Below are 17,121 nucleotides of genomic sequence, written 5' to 3' on the forward strand. Positions count from 1 at the left end.
TACAGAACAGAGGAGGTATTAGCTACACAACAGAGGAGGTATTAGCTACAGAACAGAGGAGGTATTAGCTACAGAACAGAGGAGGTATTAGCTACAGAACAGAGGAGGTATTAGCTACACAACAGAGGAGGTATTAGCTACACAACAGAGGAGGTATTAGCTACAGAACAGAGGAGGCATTAGCGATAGAACAGAGGAGGCATTAGCTACAGAACAGAGGAGGTATTAGCTACACAACAGAGGAGGTATTAGCTACACAACAGAGGAGGTATTAGCTACAGAACAGAGGAGGTATTAGCTACAGAACAGAGGAGGTATTAGCTACACAACAGAGGAGGTATTAGCTACAGAACAGAGGAGGTATTAGCTACAGAACAGAGGAGGTATTAGCTACAGAACAGAGGAGGTATTAGCTACAGAACAGAGGAGGTATTAGCTACAGAACAGAGGAGGTATTAGCTACACAACAGAGGAGGTATTAGCTACACAACAGAGGAGATATTAGCTACAGAACAGAGGAGGTATTAGCTACAGAACAGAGGAGGTATTAGCTACACAACAGAGGAGGTATTAGCTACACAACAGAGGAGGTATTAGCTACACAACAGAGGAGGTATTAGCTACAGAACAGAGGAGGTATTAGCTATAGAACAGAGGAGGTATTAGCTACACAACAATTATTAGCTACAGAACAGAGGAGGTATTAGCTACAGAACAGAGGAGGTATTAGCTACACAACAGAGGAGGTATTAGCTACACAACAGAGGAGGTATTAGCTACACAACAGAGGAGGTATTAGCTAAAGAACAGAGGAGGTATTAGCTACACAACAGAGGAGGTATTAGCTAAAGAACAGAGGAGGTATTAGCTACAGAACAGAGGAGGTATTAGCTACAGAACAGAGGAGGTATTAGCTACACAACAGAGGAGGTATTAGCTACACAACAGAGGAGGTATTAGCTACAGAACAGAGGAGGTATTAGCTACACAACAGAGGAGGTATTAGCTACACAACAGAGGAGGTATTAGCTACAGAACAGAGGAGATATTAGCTATAGAACAGAGGAGGTATTAGCTACACAACAATTATTAGCTACAGAACAGAGGAGGTATTAGCTACACAACAGAGGAGGTATTAGCTACACAACAGAGGAGGTATTAGCTACAGAACGGAGGAGGTATTAGCTACAGAACGGAGGAGGTATTAGCTACAGAACAGAGGAGGTATTAGCTACAGAACAGAGGAGGTATTAGCTACAGAACAGAGGAGGTATTAGCTACAGAACAGAGGAGGTATTAGCTACAGAACAGAGGAGGTATTAGCTACAGAACAGAGGAGGTATTAGCTACAGAACAGAAGAGGCATTAGCTATAGAACAGAGGAGGTATTAGCTATAGAACAGAGGAGGCATTAGCTACAGAACAATTATTAGCTACAGAACAGAGGAGATATTAGCTACACAACAGAGGAGGTATTAGCTACAGAACAGAGGAGGTATTAGCTACAGAACAGAGGAGGTATTAGCTACACAACAGAGGAGGTATTAGCTACACAACAGAGGAGGTATTAGCTACACAACAGAGGAGGTATTAGCTACACAACAGATGAGGTATTAGCTACACAACAATTATTAGCTACAGAACAGAGGAGGTATTAGCTACACAACAATTATTAGCTACAGAACAGAGGAGGTATTAGCTACAGAACAGAGGAGGTATTAGCTACACAACAGAGGAGGTATTAGCTACAGAACAGAGGAGGTATTAGCTACAGAACAGAGGAGGTATTAGCTACACAACAGAGGAGGTATTAGCTACACAACAGAGGAGGTATTAGCTACAGAACAGAGGAGGTATTAGCTACACAACAGAGGAGGTATTAGCTACAGAACAGAGGAGGTATTAGCTACAGAACAGAGGAGGTATTAGCTACAGAACAGAAGAGGCATTAGCTACAGAACAGAGGAGGTATTAGCTATAGAACAGAGGAGGTATTAGCTACAGAACAATTATTAGCTACAGAACAGAGGAGGTATTAGCTACACAACAGAGGAGGTATTAGCTACAGAACAGAGGAGGTATTAGCTACAGAACAGAGGAGGTATTAGCTACAGAACAGAGGAGGTATTAGCTACAGAACAGAGGAGGTATTAGCTACAGAACAGAGGAGGTATTAGCTACAGAACAGAGGAGGTATTAGCTACACAACAGAGGAGGTATTAGCTACATAACAGAGGAGGTATTAGCTACACAACAGAGGAGGTATTAGCTACACAACAGAGGAGGTATTAGCTACAGAACAGAGGAGGTATTAGCTACAGAACAGAGGAGGTATTAGCTACACAACAGAGGAGGTATTAGCTACAGAACAGAGGAGGTATTAGCTACAGAACAGAGGAGGTATTAGCTACAGAACAGAGGAGGTATTAGCTACAGAACAGAGGAGGTATTAGCTACAGAACAGAGGAGGTATTAGCTACAGAACAGAGGAGGTATTAGCTACAGAACAGAGGAGGTATTAGCTACAGAACAGAGGAGGTATTAGCTACAGAACAGAGGAGGTATTAGCTACACAACAGAGGAGGTATTAGCTACACAACAGAGGAGGTATTAGCTACACAACAGAGGAGGTATTAGCTATAGAACAGAGGAGGTATTAGCTACAGAACAGAGGAGGTATTAGCTACAGAACAGAGGAGGTATTAGCTACAGAACAGAGGTGGTATGGAGGGAGGTAATGCTATTGAAGTCTGGTCTGATGAGGAACTAAATGGTCTTTGTGTTGGATTACGAGTGGAGATTTTGCCCTAATCATATTGGAGTAAATGAGGAGGCCTAATGACTTTCTGTTATGAATCTGATTTATTTTAAGAAGCTGGATCAGATCATAGCTCTTTAATGTTGAACCGCAGGCAGTAGCACAGTTTTCCTTCCTTCATACCATGCAGGATTAGGCTGGCCTAGTCAACGTCTGCATCCCAAATGGCACCCTATTCCCTATATAGTGCACTACTTTTGACCAGAGACCTTTCGGCCGTGGTGCACTATATAGGGAATAGGGTGCCATTTGGGACGCAATCCTAGCCTTGTTTAATGACCCAGCTAGCTCCAGCTGCTGGATGAGAATCAGTTAAACTGGAAATAGAATGTCTTTGACCTTATATAAGATGGTACTCGTCATCTTGTCCGTCTCTGTCGTCAATGTCTGATGTCAGACCCATGTAAAGGACCTAAACAAGTCTATTTGAAAGAGATATGGGGAGCGGGAGAGAGGGGGATGTAGGGGGTTTGTAAGGAGGGATATGGAGAGAGGTTTAGAGAGAGATGGGTAGTGGAGTGGTTTGGAGAGAGAGAGAGGGTAGAGGGATAGAGAGGGTTTTAGAGAGATGGAGAGAGGTTTAGAGAGAGGGTGAGGGTAGGGGGATGGAGAGGGTTTTAGAGAGATGGAGAGAGGTTTAGAGAGATGGTGAGGTTAGGGGTATGGAGAGAGAGATGGAGAGGGTAGGGGTATGGAGAGAGAGATGGAGAGGGTAGGGGTATGGAGAGAGATGGAGAGGGTAGGGGTATGGAGAGAGATGGAGAGGGTAGGGGTATGGAGAGCGATGGGGAGGGTAGGGGTATGGAGAGAGAGATGGAGAGGGTAGGGGTATGGAGAGAGATGGAGAGGGTAGGGGTATGGAGAGAGCGATGGGGAGGGTAGGGGTATGGAGAGAGAGATGGGGGGGTAGGGGTATGGAGAGAGATGGAGAGGGTAGGGGTATGGAGAGAGAGATGGGGAGGGTAGGGGTATGGAGAGAGCGATGGGGAGGGTAGGGGTATGGAGAGAGATGAGGAGGGTAGGGGTATGGAGAGAGAGAGATGGGGAGGGTAGGGGTATGGGAGAGAGATGGGAGGGTAGGGGTATGGAGAGAGAGATGGGGAGGGTAGGGATATGGAGAGAGATGATGGGAGGGTAGGGGTATGGAGAGAGAGATGGGGGAGGGTAGGGGTATGGAGAGAGAGATGGGGAGGGTAGGGGTATGAGAGAGAGAGATGGGGAGGGGAGGGTAGGGGTATGGAGAGAGAGATGGGGGAGGGTAGGGGTATGAGAGAGAGATGGAGAGGGTAGGGGTATGGAGAGAGAGATGGGGAGGGTAGGGGTATGGAGAGAGAGATGGGGAGGGTAGGGGTAGGGGTATGGAGAGAGAGATGGAGAGGGTAGGGGTATGGAGAGAGAGATGGGGAGGGTAGGGTAGGGGTATGGAGAGAGAGATGGGAGAGGGTAGGGGTATGGAGAGAGAGATGGGGAGGGTAGGGGTATGGAGAGAGATGGGGAGGGTAGGGGTATGGGAGAGAGATGGGGAGGGTAGGGGTATGGAGAGAGAGATGGGGAGGGTAGGGGTATGGGGAGAGAGATGGGGAGGGTAGGGGTATGGAGAGAGAGATGGGGAGGGTAGGGGTATGGAGAGAGAGATGGGGAGGGTAGGGGTATGGAGAGAGAGATGGGGAGGGTAGGGGTATGGAGAGAGAGATGGGGAGGGTAGGGGTATGGAGAGAGAGATGGGGAGGGTAGGGGTATGGGGAGAGAGATGGGGAGGGTAGGGGTATGGAGAGAGAGATGGGGAGGGTAGGGGTATGGAGAGAGAGATGGGGAGGGTAGGGTATGGAGAGAGATGGGGAGGGTAGGGGTATGGAGAGAGAGATGGGGAGGGTAGGGGTATGGAGAGAGAGATGGGGAGGGTAGGGGTATGGGAGAGAGATGGGGAGGGTAGGGGTATGGAGAGAGAGATGGGGAGGGTAGGGGGTATGGAGAGAGATGGGGAGGGTAGGGGTATGGAGAGAGAGATGGGGAGGGTAGGGGGTATGGAGAGAGAGATGGGGAGGGTAGGGGTATGGAGAGAGAGATGGAGAGGGTAGGGGTATGGAGAGAGAGATGGGGAGGGTAGGGGTATGGAGAGAGAGATGGAGAGGGTAGGGGTATGGAGAGAGAGATGGGGAGGGTAGGGGTATGGAGAGAGAGATGGGGAGGGTAGGGGTATGGGAGAGAGAGATGGGGAGGGTAGGGGGTATGGAGAGAGAGATGGGGAGGGTAGGGGGTATGGAGAGAGAGATGGGGAGGGTAGGGGTATGGAGAGAGAGATGGGAGGGTAGGGGTATGGAGAGAGATGGGGAGGGTAGGGGTATGAGAGAGAGATGGGGAGGGTAGGGGGTATGGAGAGAGGGATTGGGAGGGATAGGGGTATGGAGAGAGAGATGGGGAGGGTAGGGGTATGGAGAGAGAGATGGGGAGGGTAGGGGTATGGGAGAGAGATGGGGAGGGTAGGGGTATGGAGAGAGAGATGGGGAGGATAGGGGTATGGAGAGAGAGATGGGGAGGGTAGGGGTATGGAGAGAGAGATGGGAGAGGGTAGGGGTATGGAGAGAGAGATGGGGAGGGTAGGGGTATGGAGAGAGAGATGGGGAGGGTAGGGGTATTCTCCTCCTGTGAGACAGACACTGGTCCCAGCTCAGACAGAGGGGAGTAGGACAGACAGACAGACAGACGGACGGACATGGGTTGATTGCATTCTTCCATGTAGTGAACCGTTCCTGACTTCCTGTCGGTTGGTCCAGGTTATTTTTGACCTCCCAAAACAGAGAATAAATCCCCAAGAGGTGCCCAGTCAGGTAGACCGTTGTAATTGGAAAAGATGACATTCAACTAAAGGTTAGTGCTGCCCTCCCTGCAGGAGCAGGCTAGCTCTACTGTTGGCCTCCCTACAGGAGCAGGCTAGCTCTACTGTTGGCCTCCCTGCAGGAGCAGGCTAGCTCTACTGTTGGCCTCCCTACAGGAGCAGGCTAGCTCTACTGTTGGCCTCCCTACAGGAGCAGGCTAGCTCTACTGTTGGCCTCCCTACAGGAGCAGGCTAGCTCTACTGTTGGTCCCCTCAGAAGCGAGCCGCAGGAGCAGGCTAGCTCTACTGTTGGCCTCCCTACAGGAGCAGGCTAGCTCTACTGTTGGCCCTCCCTGCAGGAGCAGGCTAGCTCTACTGTTGGCCTCCCTACAGGAGCAGGCTAGCTCTACTGTTGGCCTCCCTACAGGAGCAGGCTAGCTCTACTGTTGGCCTCCCCTACAGGAGCAGGCTAGCTCTACTGTTGGCCTCCCTACAGGAGCAGGCTAGCTCTACTGTTGGCCTCCCTACAGGAGCAGGCTAGCTCTACTGTTGGCCTCCCACAGGAGCAGGCTAGCTCTACTGTTGGCCTCCCTACAGGAGCAGGCTAGCTCTACTGTTGGCCTCCCTACAGGAGCAGGCTAGCTCTACTGTTGGCCTCCCTACAGGAGCAGGCTAGCTCTACTGTTGGCCTCCCTACAGGAGCAGGCTAGCTCTACTGTTGGCCTCCCTACAGGAGCAGGCTAGCTCTACTGTTGGCCTCCCTACAGGAGCAGGCTAGCTCACCTGTTGGCCTCCCCTGCAGGAGCAGGCTAGCTCTACTGTTGCCCTCCCTACAGGAGCAGGCTAGCCTACTGTTGGCCTCCCTACAGGAGCAGGCTAGCTCTACTGTTGCCTTGCTCCCTACAGGAGCAGGCTAGCTCTACTGTTGGCCTCCCCTGCAGGAGCAGGCTAGCTCTACTGTTGCCCTCCTGCAGGAGCAGGCTAGCTCTACTGTTGGCCTCCCCTACAGGAGCAGGCTAGCTCTACTGTTGGCCTCCCTGCAGGAGCAGGCTAGCTCTACTGTTGCCCTCCCTGCAGGAGCAGGCTAGCTCTACTGTTGCCCTCCCTGCAGGAGCAGGCTATCTCTACTGTTGCCCTCCCTGCAGGAGCAGGCTAGCTCTACTGTTGGCCTCCCTACAGGAGCAGGCTAGCTCTACTGTTGGCCTCCCTACAGGAGCAGGCTAGCTCTACTGTTGCCCTCCCTGCAGGAGCAGGCTAGCTCTACTGTTGCCCTCCCTGCAGGAGCAGGCTAGCTCTACTGTTGCCCTCCCTGCAGGAGCAGGCTAGCTCTACTGTTGGCCTCCCTACAGGAGCAGGCTAGCTCTACTGTTGCCCTCCCTACAGGAGCAGGCTAGCTCTACTGTTGCCCTCCCTACAGGAGCAGGCTAGCTCTACTGTTGCCCTCCCTGCAGGAGCAGGCTAGCTCTACTGTTGCCCTCCCTGCAGGAGCAGGCTAGCTCTACTGTTGGCCTCCCTACAGGAGCAGGCTAGCTCTACTGTTGGCCTCCCTACAGGAGCAGGCTAGCTCTACTGTTGGCCTCCCTACAGGAGCAGGCTAGCTCTACTGTTGGCCTCCCCTACAGGAGCAGGCTAGCTCTACTGTTGGCCTCCCCTACAGGAGCAGGCTAGCTCTACTGTTGCCCTCCCTGCAGGAGCAGGCTAGCTCTACTGTTGCCCTCCCTGCAGGAGCAGGCTAGCTCTACTGTTGGCCCCCTGCAGGAGCAGGCTAGCTCTACTGTTGGCCTCCCCTGCAGGAGCAGGCTAGCTCTACTGTTGGCCTCCCTACAGGAGCAGGCTAGCTCTACTGTTGGCCTCCCCTACTGGAGCAGGCTAGCTCTACTGTTGGCCTCCCTACAGGAGCAGGCTAGCTCTACTGTTGGCCTCCCTACAGGAGCAGGCTAGCTCTACTGTTGCCCTCCCTACAGGAGCAGGCTAGCTCTACTGTTGGCCTCCCCTACAGGAGCAGGCTAGCTCTACTGTTGGCCTCCCTACAGGAGCAGGCTAGCTCTACTGTTGGCCTCCCTACAGGAGCAGGCTAGCTCTACTGTTGGCCTCCCTACAGGAGCAGGCTAGCTCTACTGTTGGCCTCCCTACAGGAGCAGGCTAGCTCTACTGTTGGCCTCCCTACAGGAGCAGGCTAGCTCTACTGTTGGCCTCCCTACAGGAGCAGGCTAGCTCTACTGTTGGCCTCCCTACAGGAGCAGGCTAGCTCTACTGTTGGCCTCCCTACAGGAGCAGGCTAGCTCTACTGTTGGCCTCCCTACAGGAGCAGGCTAGCTCTACTGTCTGCTCCCTGACCAACGCTATGCAGAAACTAGTGAACATGCCATAACAATAAAGGCTTTTGAAGGATATGAAGAGTGCCTTGTTCCTATTTGTTGACATGATCTCTGCTGTTGGTTGCTGAGTTTAATGCAGTAGTTTAACCCTTTCCTTCTGTTTAATCAGTTTGCTGAGAATCTGGTCATTTTCTTCTAAAGGACACTAATTAGTAGTGTGCAACAGACATTTAATCCTGAACCACCTCTGATTCTGTCCTGTGACCCCTCCAGGTGACAGACATCCAGGCCAGAGGGGCAGTGTTGAGCTGGGTGGCCCCCAGCAGGGCAGAGGGAGAGGGGGACAGCCCCTCCCTCGATCCTCTCAGTTACGACGTGTCCATCTCCTACAGCGGCAAGGACGGGAAGTACACCAGCATGTACAGGTAGGGGTGCCGTGTGTGTGTCACCCCGGGCTATCCTGCATTCCCTGCTGAAATGACCCCAACATAATGTGTACAATATGTCACCTCTGGCTGTTGTTTTCCCTCTCCTGTTCCAGTGGTGACCAACTAAGTACAACTTTAGAAGACCTGAGGCCAGCAACAGACTACCACGTCAGGTTGGTACAACGTACTGTTCAGGGCCCCCTCTGTGTGCTCTAATCAACAATACAGCTGTATGTCTGTCTGTGCTCTAATCAACAATACAGCTGTATGTCTGTCTGTGCTCTAATCAACAATACAGCTGTATGTCTGTCTGTGCTCTAATCAACAATACAGCTGTATGTCTGTCTGTGCTGTAATCAACAATACAGCTGTATGTCTGTCTGTGCTCTAATCAACAATACAGCTGTATGTCTGTCTGTGCTCTAATCAACAATACAGCTGTATGTCTGTCTGTGCTCTAATCAACAATACAGCTGTATGTCTGTCTGTGCTCTAATCAACAATACAGCTGTATGTCTGTCTGTGCTCTAATCAACAATACAGCTGTATGTCTGTCTGTGCTCTAATCAACAATACAGCTGTATGTCTGTCTGTGCTCTAATCAACAATACAGCTGTATGTCTGTCTGTGCTCTAATCAACAATACAGCTGTATGTCTGTCTGTGCTCTAATCAACAATACAGCTGTATGTCTGCCTGTCTGTGCTCTAATCAACAATACAGCTGTATGTCTGTCTGTGCTCTAATCAACAATACAGCTGTATGTATGTCTGTGCTGTAATCTATAATACAGCTGTATGTCTGTGTGCTGTAATCTATAATACAGCTGTATGTCTGTGTGCTGTAATCAATAATACAGTTGTCTGTCTGTGTGCTGTAATCAATAATACAGTTGTCTGTCTGAACCACCATAGGATGACTGTCCAAAATATATATTGTCAAAAGTAGTGCCCACTATCTCTCTGTCTCTCTCTCCAGGGTCATGGCTGTAGTGCCCACTATCTCTCTGACTCTCTCTCCAGGGTCATGGCTGTAGTGCCCACTATCTCCCTGTCTCTCTCTCCAGGGTCATGGCTGTAGTGCCCACTATCTCTCTGTCTCTCTCTCCAGGGTCATGGCTGTGTGTGCCCACTATCTCTCTGTCTCTCTCTCCAGGGTCATGGCTGTAGTGCCCACTATCTCTCTGTCTCTCTCTCCAGGGTCATGGCTGTAGTGCCCACTATCTCTCTGTCTCTCTCTCCAGGGTCATGGCTGTAGTGCCCACTATCTCTCTGTCTCTCTCTCCAGGGTCATGGCTGTAGTGCCCACTATCTCTCTGTCTCTCTCTCCAGGGTCATGGCTGTAGTGCCCACTATCTCTGTCTCTCTCCAGGGGTCATGGCTGTAGTGCCCACTATCTCTCTGTCTCTCTCTCCAGGGTCATGGCTGTAGTGCCCACTATCTCTCTGTCTCTCTCTCCAGGGTCATGGCTGTAGTGCCCACTATCTCTCTGTCTCTCTCTCCAGGGTCATGGCTGTAGTGCCCACTATCTCTCTGTCTCTCTCCAGGGTCATGGCTGTAGTGCCCACTATCTCTCTGTCTCTCTCTCCAGGGTCATGGCTGTAGTGCCCACTATCTCTCTGTCTCTCTCTCCAGGGTCATGGCTGTGTGTGCAGGGCAGTGTTTGCAGGGTAGTCCGTCGGAGGCAGTAGCCTTCACCACCCGGAGCTGCGAACCGGACCCCCCCAGCCCCCCCAGAAAGACTAGCGGCTCCAAGAGCAGCATCCTGGTCCTGCAGTGGAAGGTGATGGAGCTATTGTAGAGGCCTATTCATGCTTTTTACCCCGGACCTCATGGAAAGACTATTTGTATGAAAAAAATAAAAAAAAATAATGTATGCACTCACTAACTGTAAGTCGCTCTGGATAAGAGCGTCTGCTAAATGACTAAAATGTATTTGAATATACTGTAACTGTTGTGGTTTCAAGAGCACAGTGGATGCTAGCTACCAGGGATGGGACATTTTTGTGTGTTGTGTACTTGTTAGTTTGGCCATTGTGTTTAGTGAATTGTGAGTATGCACCACTGGGCCTGGAATGAATGTGATGTTATTGAGAGTAATCAAGATGTCTTCCTTTCACAGGCCCCATGTGACAACGGCTCTAAAATCCAAAACTACATCCTTCAGTGGGACGAGGGTAAGGGCACCGGGGGATATGAGCAGTGTTACTATGGACCCCAGAAGCAGTATCGGGTCACCAAGCTCTCTCCAGCTTCAAGATACTCCTTCCGCCTCGCAGCCAAAAACGACATGGGTGTCAGGTACGTGGCCAACTCAACGCTATTTCCTCCTGGACACAGTGTTTGAAAATGACAACTAAAGACTGTCTACAGCAGTCTGTGCAGTCTCTCCTTGGCTCTTTTAAAAAATGTGTTAAAGGCCCTGTAATATGTAGATTTGAGGACTTTCTGTTTTGGGTCTACATTTCAGTTCTGAAATGGTCTTTCCTGTCCTTCACCCCTCTCTCCTTCTCTCCTTCCCTCCCCTCTCTCCTCCCTCTCCTCCCTCCCCTCTCTCCTCCCTCTCCTCCCTCCCCTCTCTCCTCCCCTCCCCTCCCCTCTCTCCTCCCCTCCCCTCTCCTCTCTCCTCCCTTCCCTCTCTCCTCCTCTCTCCTTTTCTCCCCTCTCTCCTTCTCTCTCCCCCCTCCCCCTCCCTCTCCCCCCTCTCCCCCCTCTTCTCCCTCCCCTCTCTCCCCCCTCTTCTCCCTCCCCTCTCTCCCCCTCTTCTCCCTCCCCTCTCTCCTTCTCTCTTCCCTCCCCCTCTCTTCCCTCCCATCTCTCCTCCCTCCCAGCTCTCCTCTCTCCTTCTCTCCCTCTCTCCCTCTCTCCTCCCTCCCCTCTCTCCCTCTCTCCTCCCTCCCCTCTCTCCCTCTCTCCCTTCTCTCCCCCTCTCCCCTCCCTCCCCCTCCCCTCCCTCCCCCTCTCCTTCTCTCCCCCTCTCCTTCTCTCCCCCTCTCCTTCTCTCCTCTCTCTCCTTCTCTCCCCTCTCTCCTCTCCTCCCTCCTCTCCTCCCCTCTCTCCTTCTCCCCCCTCCCTCCCTTCTCTCCACTCTCTCCTTCTCTCTCCTCTCCCCCTCTACTCCCTCCCTCTCTCCTTCTCTCCCCCTCTCCTCCCTCCCTTCTCTCCTCCCTCCCCCCTCTCCTCCCTCCCTCTCTCCTCCCTCCCCCTCTCCTTCTCTCTCCCCCTCCTCCCTCCCCTCTCTCCTTCTCTCTCCTTCTCTCCCCTTCTCTCTCCTCTCTCCCCTCTCTCCTCTTTTCTCTTAATTTTTTCCTTTGTCTCCGTTAGTGAGTTCTCTGAGGCAGTGGACCTGTATACGTCGTGCAGCGTGCCCTCCCCCCCCCTCCCCCCAGAGCTGGTGAAGGCGGGGGTGACGTGGTTGTGTCTGACCTGGCAGAGACCCTCCACTTCCCCCAAGGAGGACGACATCTTCTACAGCCTGGAGATGGATGAGGACGAGGTATGGATCAATCAGTCAATCAATCAATCAATCATATGACATAAAATACTGATGAGGACGAGGTATGGGTCAATCAGTCAATCAATCAATCATATGACATAACATACTGATGAGGTACAGATCAGTCAGCTAACGTTACCCTGAACCTTGAAACTGTACTGTCATAAAGAGACATGACTAGTATTCGATTCTATTCTAGTCCCTTTAAATGTTTCTCTCCTCTAAAACTGTCTGTGTGTATCAGACAGTGTTTGAATTTGAAGATGGACTCAGCTAGTCTTTGTCCCCTCTGTGTCCTCTGTCTCCCCAGGGTTATGGCTTCCAGCCCAGCTATGATGGCGATGAGCTGTCCTGCACTGTCAAGAACCTGCTCAGGAGCACCAAGTACAAGTTCAGGGTAAGAGACACTCTGGGACAAGTCAGTCTATAGAGTCATACAACTGATAGTCTATAGAGTCATACAACTAATACAGTATATAGAGTCATACAACTAATACAGTATAGAGTCATACAACTAATACAGTCTATAGAGTCATACAACTAATACAGTCTATAGAGTCATACAACTAATACAGTCTATAGAGTCATACAACTAATACAGTCTATAGAGTCATACAACTAATACAGTCTATAGAGTCATACAACTAATACAGTCTATAGAGTCATACAACTGATACAGTCTATAGAGTCATACAAATAATACAGTCTATAGTCATACAACTAATACAGTCTATAGAGTCATACAACTAATACAGTATAGAGTCATACAACTAATACAGTCTATAGAGTCATACAACTAATACAATCTATAGAGTCATACAACTAATACAGTCTATAGAGTCATACAACTAATACAGTATAGAGTCATACAACTAATACAGTCTATAGAGTCATACAACTGATACAGTCTATAGAGTCATACAACTAATACAGTCTATAGTCATACAACTAATACAGTCTATAGAGTCATACAAATAATACAGTCTATAGTCATACAACTAATACAGTCTATAGTCATACAACTAATACAGTCTATAGTCATACAACTAATACAGTCTATAGAGTCATACAACTGATACAGTCTATAGAGTCATACAAATAATACAGTCTATAGTCATACAACTAATACAGTCTATAGAGTCATACAACTAATACAGTCTATAGAGTCATACAACTGATACAGTCTATAGAGTCATACAACTAATACAGTCTATAGTCATACAACTAATACAGTCTATAGAGTCATACAACTAATACAGTCTATAGAGTCATACAACTGATACAGTCTATAGAGTCATACAACTAATACAGTCTATAGAGTCATACAACTAATACAGTATAGAGTCATACAACTAATACAGTCTATAGAGTCATACAACTGATACAGTCTATAGAGTCATACAACTAATACAGTCTATAGTCATACAACTAATACAGTCTATAGAGTAATACAACTAATAGTCTATAGAGTCATACAACTAATACAGTCTATAGAGTCATACAACTAATACAGTCTATAGAGTCATACAAATAATACAGTCTATAGTCATACAACTAATACAGTCTATAGAGTCATACAACTGATACAGTCTATAGAGTCATACAACTGATACAGTCTATAGAGTCATACAACTAATACAGTCTATAGAGTAATACAACTAATACAGTCTATAGAGTCATACAACTAATACAGTCTATAGAGTCATACAACTAATACAGTCTATAGAGTAATACAACTAATACAGTCTATAGAGTAATACAACTAATACAGTCTATAGAGTCATACAACTGATACAGTCTATAGTCATACAACTGATACAGTCTATAGTCATACAACTAATACAGTCTATAGAGTCATACAACTAATACAGTCTATAGAGTCATACAACTAATACAGTCTATAGTCATACAACTAATACAGTCTATAGAGTAATACAACTAATACAGTCTAGAGTCATACAAATAATAGTCTATAGAGTCATACAACTAATACAGTCTATAGAGTAATACAACTAATACAGTCTATAGAGTCATACAACTAATACAGTCTATAGAGTCATACAACTAATACAGTCTAGAGTCATACAAATAATAGTCTATAGAGTCATACAACTAATACAGTCTATAGAGTAATACAACTAATACAGTCTATAGAGTAATACAACTAATACAGTCTATAGAGTCATACAACTAATACAGTCTATAGAGTCATACAACTAATACAGTCTATAGAGTCATACAACTAATACAGTCTATAGAGTAATACAACTAATACAGTCTATAGAGTCATACAACTAATACAGTCTATAGAGTCATACAACTGATACAGTCTATAGTCATACAACTGATACAGTCTATAGTCATACAACTAATACAGTCTATAGAGTCATACAACTAATACAGTCTATAGAGTCATACAACTGATACAGTCTATAGTCATACAACTGATACAGTCTATAGTCATACAACTAATACAGTCTATAGAGTCATACAACTAATACAGTCTATAGTCATACAACTAATACAGTCTATAGAGTAATACAACTAATACAGTCTATAGAGTCATACAACTGATACAGTCTATAGTCATACAACTGATACAGTCTATAGTCATACAACTAATACATTCTATAGAGTCATACAACTAATACAGTCTATAGAGTCATACAACTGATACAGTCTATAGTCATACAACTGATACAGTCTATAGTCATACAACTAATACAGTCTATAGAGTCATACAACTAATACAGTCTATAGTCATACAACTAATACAGTCTATAGAGTAATACAACTAATACAGTCTAGAGTCATACAAATAATAGTCTATAGAGTCATACAACTAATACAGTCTATAGTCATACAACTGATACAGTCTATAGAGTCATACAACTAATACAGTATATAGAGTCATACAACTAATACAGTCTATAGTCATACAACTGATACAGTCTATAGAATAATACAACTAATACAGTCTAGAGTCATACAAATAATAGTCTATAGTCATACAACTAATACAGTCTATAGTCATACAACTAATACAGTCTATAGTCATACAACTAATACAGTCTATAGTCATACAACTAATACAGTCTATAGAGTCATACAACTAATACATTCTATAGAGTCATACAACTAATACAGTCTATAGAGTCATACAACTAATACATTCTATAGAGTCATACAACTAATACATTCTATAGAGTCATACAACTAATACAGTCTATAGAGTCATACAACTGATACAGTCTATAGTCATACAACTGATACAGTCTATAGTCATACAACTAATACAGTCTATAGAGTCATACAACTAATACAGTCTATAGAGTCATATAACTAATACAGTCTATAGAGTCATACAACTGATACAGTCTATAGAGTCATACAACTAATACAGTCTATAGAGTCATACAACTAATACAGTCTATAGAGTCATACAACTAATACAGTATAGAGTCATACAACTAATACAGTCTATAGAGTCATACAACTGATAGTCTATAGAGTCATACAACTAATACAGTCTATAGAGTCATACAACTAATACAGTCTATAGAGTCATACAACTAATACAGTCTATAGAGTCATACAACTAATACATTCTATAGAGTCATACAACTAATACAGTCTATAGAGTCATACAACTGATACAGTCTATAGAGTCATACAACTAATACAGTCTATAGAGTCATACAACTGATACAGTCTATAGTCATACAACTGATACAGTCTATAGTCATACAACTAATACAGTCTATAGAGTCATACAACTAATACAGTCTATAGTCATACAACTGATACAGTCTATAGTCATACAACTAATACAGTCTATAGAGTCATACAACTAATACAGTATAGAGTCATACAACTAATACAGTCTATAGAGTCATACAACTGATACAGTCTATAGAGTCATACAACTAATACAGTCTATAGAGTCATACAACTAATACAGTCTATAGAGTCATACAACTAATACAGTATAGAGTCATACAACTAATACAGTCTATAGAGTCATACAACTGATACAGTCTATAGAGTCATACAACTAATACAGTCTATAGAGCCATACAACTAATACAGTAAGAGTCTAGAGCCATACAACTAATACAGTAAGAGTCTAGAGCCATACAACTAATACAGTCTATAGAGTCATACAACTAATACAGTCTATAGTCATACAACTAATACAGTCTATAGTCATACAACTAATACAGTCTATAGAGTCATACAACTAATACAGTCTATAGAGTAATACAACTAATACAGTCTATAGTCATACAACTAATACAGTCTATAGTCATACAACTAATACAGTCTATAGTCATACAACTAATACAGTCTATAGTCATACAACTAATACAGTCTATGGAGTAATACAACTAATACAGTCTATGGAGTCATACAACTAATACAGTCTATGGAGTCATACAACTAATACAGTCTATAGTCATACAACTAATACATTCTATAGTCATACAACTAATACAGTCTATAGAGTCATACAACTAATACAGTCTATAGTCATACAACTAATACAGTCTATAGTCATACAACTAATACAGTCTATAGAGTCATACAACTAATACAGTCTATAGAGTCATACAACTAATACAGTCTATAGAGTCATACAACTAATACAGTCTATAGAGTCATACAACTAATACAGTCTATAGAGTCATACAACTAATACAGTCTATAGAGTCATACAACTAATACAGTCTATAGAGTCATACAACTAATACAGTCTATAGAGTCATACAACTAATACAGTCTATAGAGTCATACAACTAATACAGTCTATAGAGTCATACAACTAATACAGTCTATAGAGTCATACAACTAATACAGTCTATAGTCATACAACTAATAGTCTAGAGTCATACAACTAATACAGTCTATAGAGTCATACAACTAATACAGTCTATAGTCATACAACTAATACAGTCTATAGAGTCATACAACTAATACAGTCTATAGAGTCATACAACTAATACAGTCTATAGTCATACAACTAATAGTCTAGAGTCATACAACTAATACAGTCTATAGAGTCATACAACTAATACAGTCTATAGAGTCATACAACTAATACAGTCTATAGAGTCATACAACTAATACAGTCTATAGTCATACAACTAATACAGTCTATAGTCATACAACTAATACAGTCTATATAGTCATACAATTAATACAGTCTATAGAGTCATACAACTAATACAGTCTATAGTCATACAACTGA

The 17,121-nt window shown here is 45.5% G+C and overlaps 1 protein-coding gene across 4 annotated transcripts in view; it reads left to right on the forward strand.

Moving 5' to 3' along the window:
• Positions 1-17,121, forward strand: part of fndc3a (fibronectin type III domain containing 3A) — a 206,400-nt gene that overhangs the window by 116,601 nt on the left and 72,678 nt on the right. For all 4 annotated transcript variants that reach the window (XM_045214559.1, XM_045214560.1, XM_045214558.1 and 1 more), the window contains 6 exons: positions 8,225-8,376; positions 8,493-8,552; positions 10,013-10,160; positions 10,500-10,678; positions 11,702-11,873; positions 12,184-12,270. In XM_045214559.1, the coding sequence (XP_045070494.1) occupies positions 8,225-8,376; positions 8,493-8,552; positions 10,013-10,160; positions 10,500-10,678; positions 11,702-11,873; positions 12,184-12,270 (798 nt within the window). The remainder of the gene's footprint in view (positions 1-8,224; positions 8,377-8,492; positions 8,553-10,012; positions 10,161-10,499; positions 10,679-11,701; positions 11,874-12,183; positions 12,271-17,121) is intronic.

This window comes from Coregonus clupeaformis, chromosome 5 (assembly GCF_020615455.1).
Source record: "Coregonus clupeaformis isolate EN_2021a chromosome 5, ASM2061545v1, whole genome shotgun sequence".
In the NCBI taxonomy this organism is placed as follows: Eukaryota; Metazoa; Chordata; class Actinopteri; order Salmoniformes; family Salmonidae; genus Coregonus; species Coregonus clupeaformis.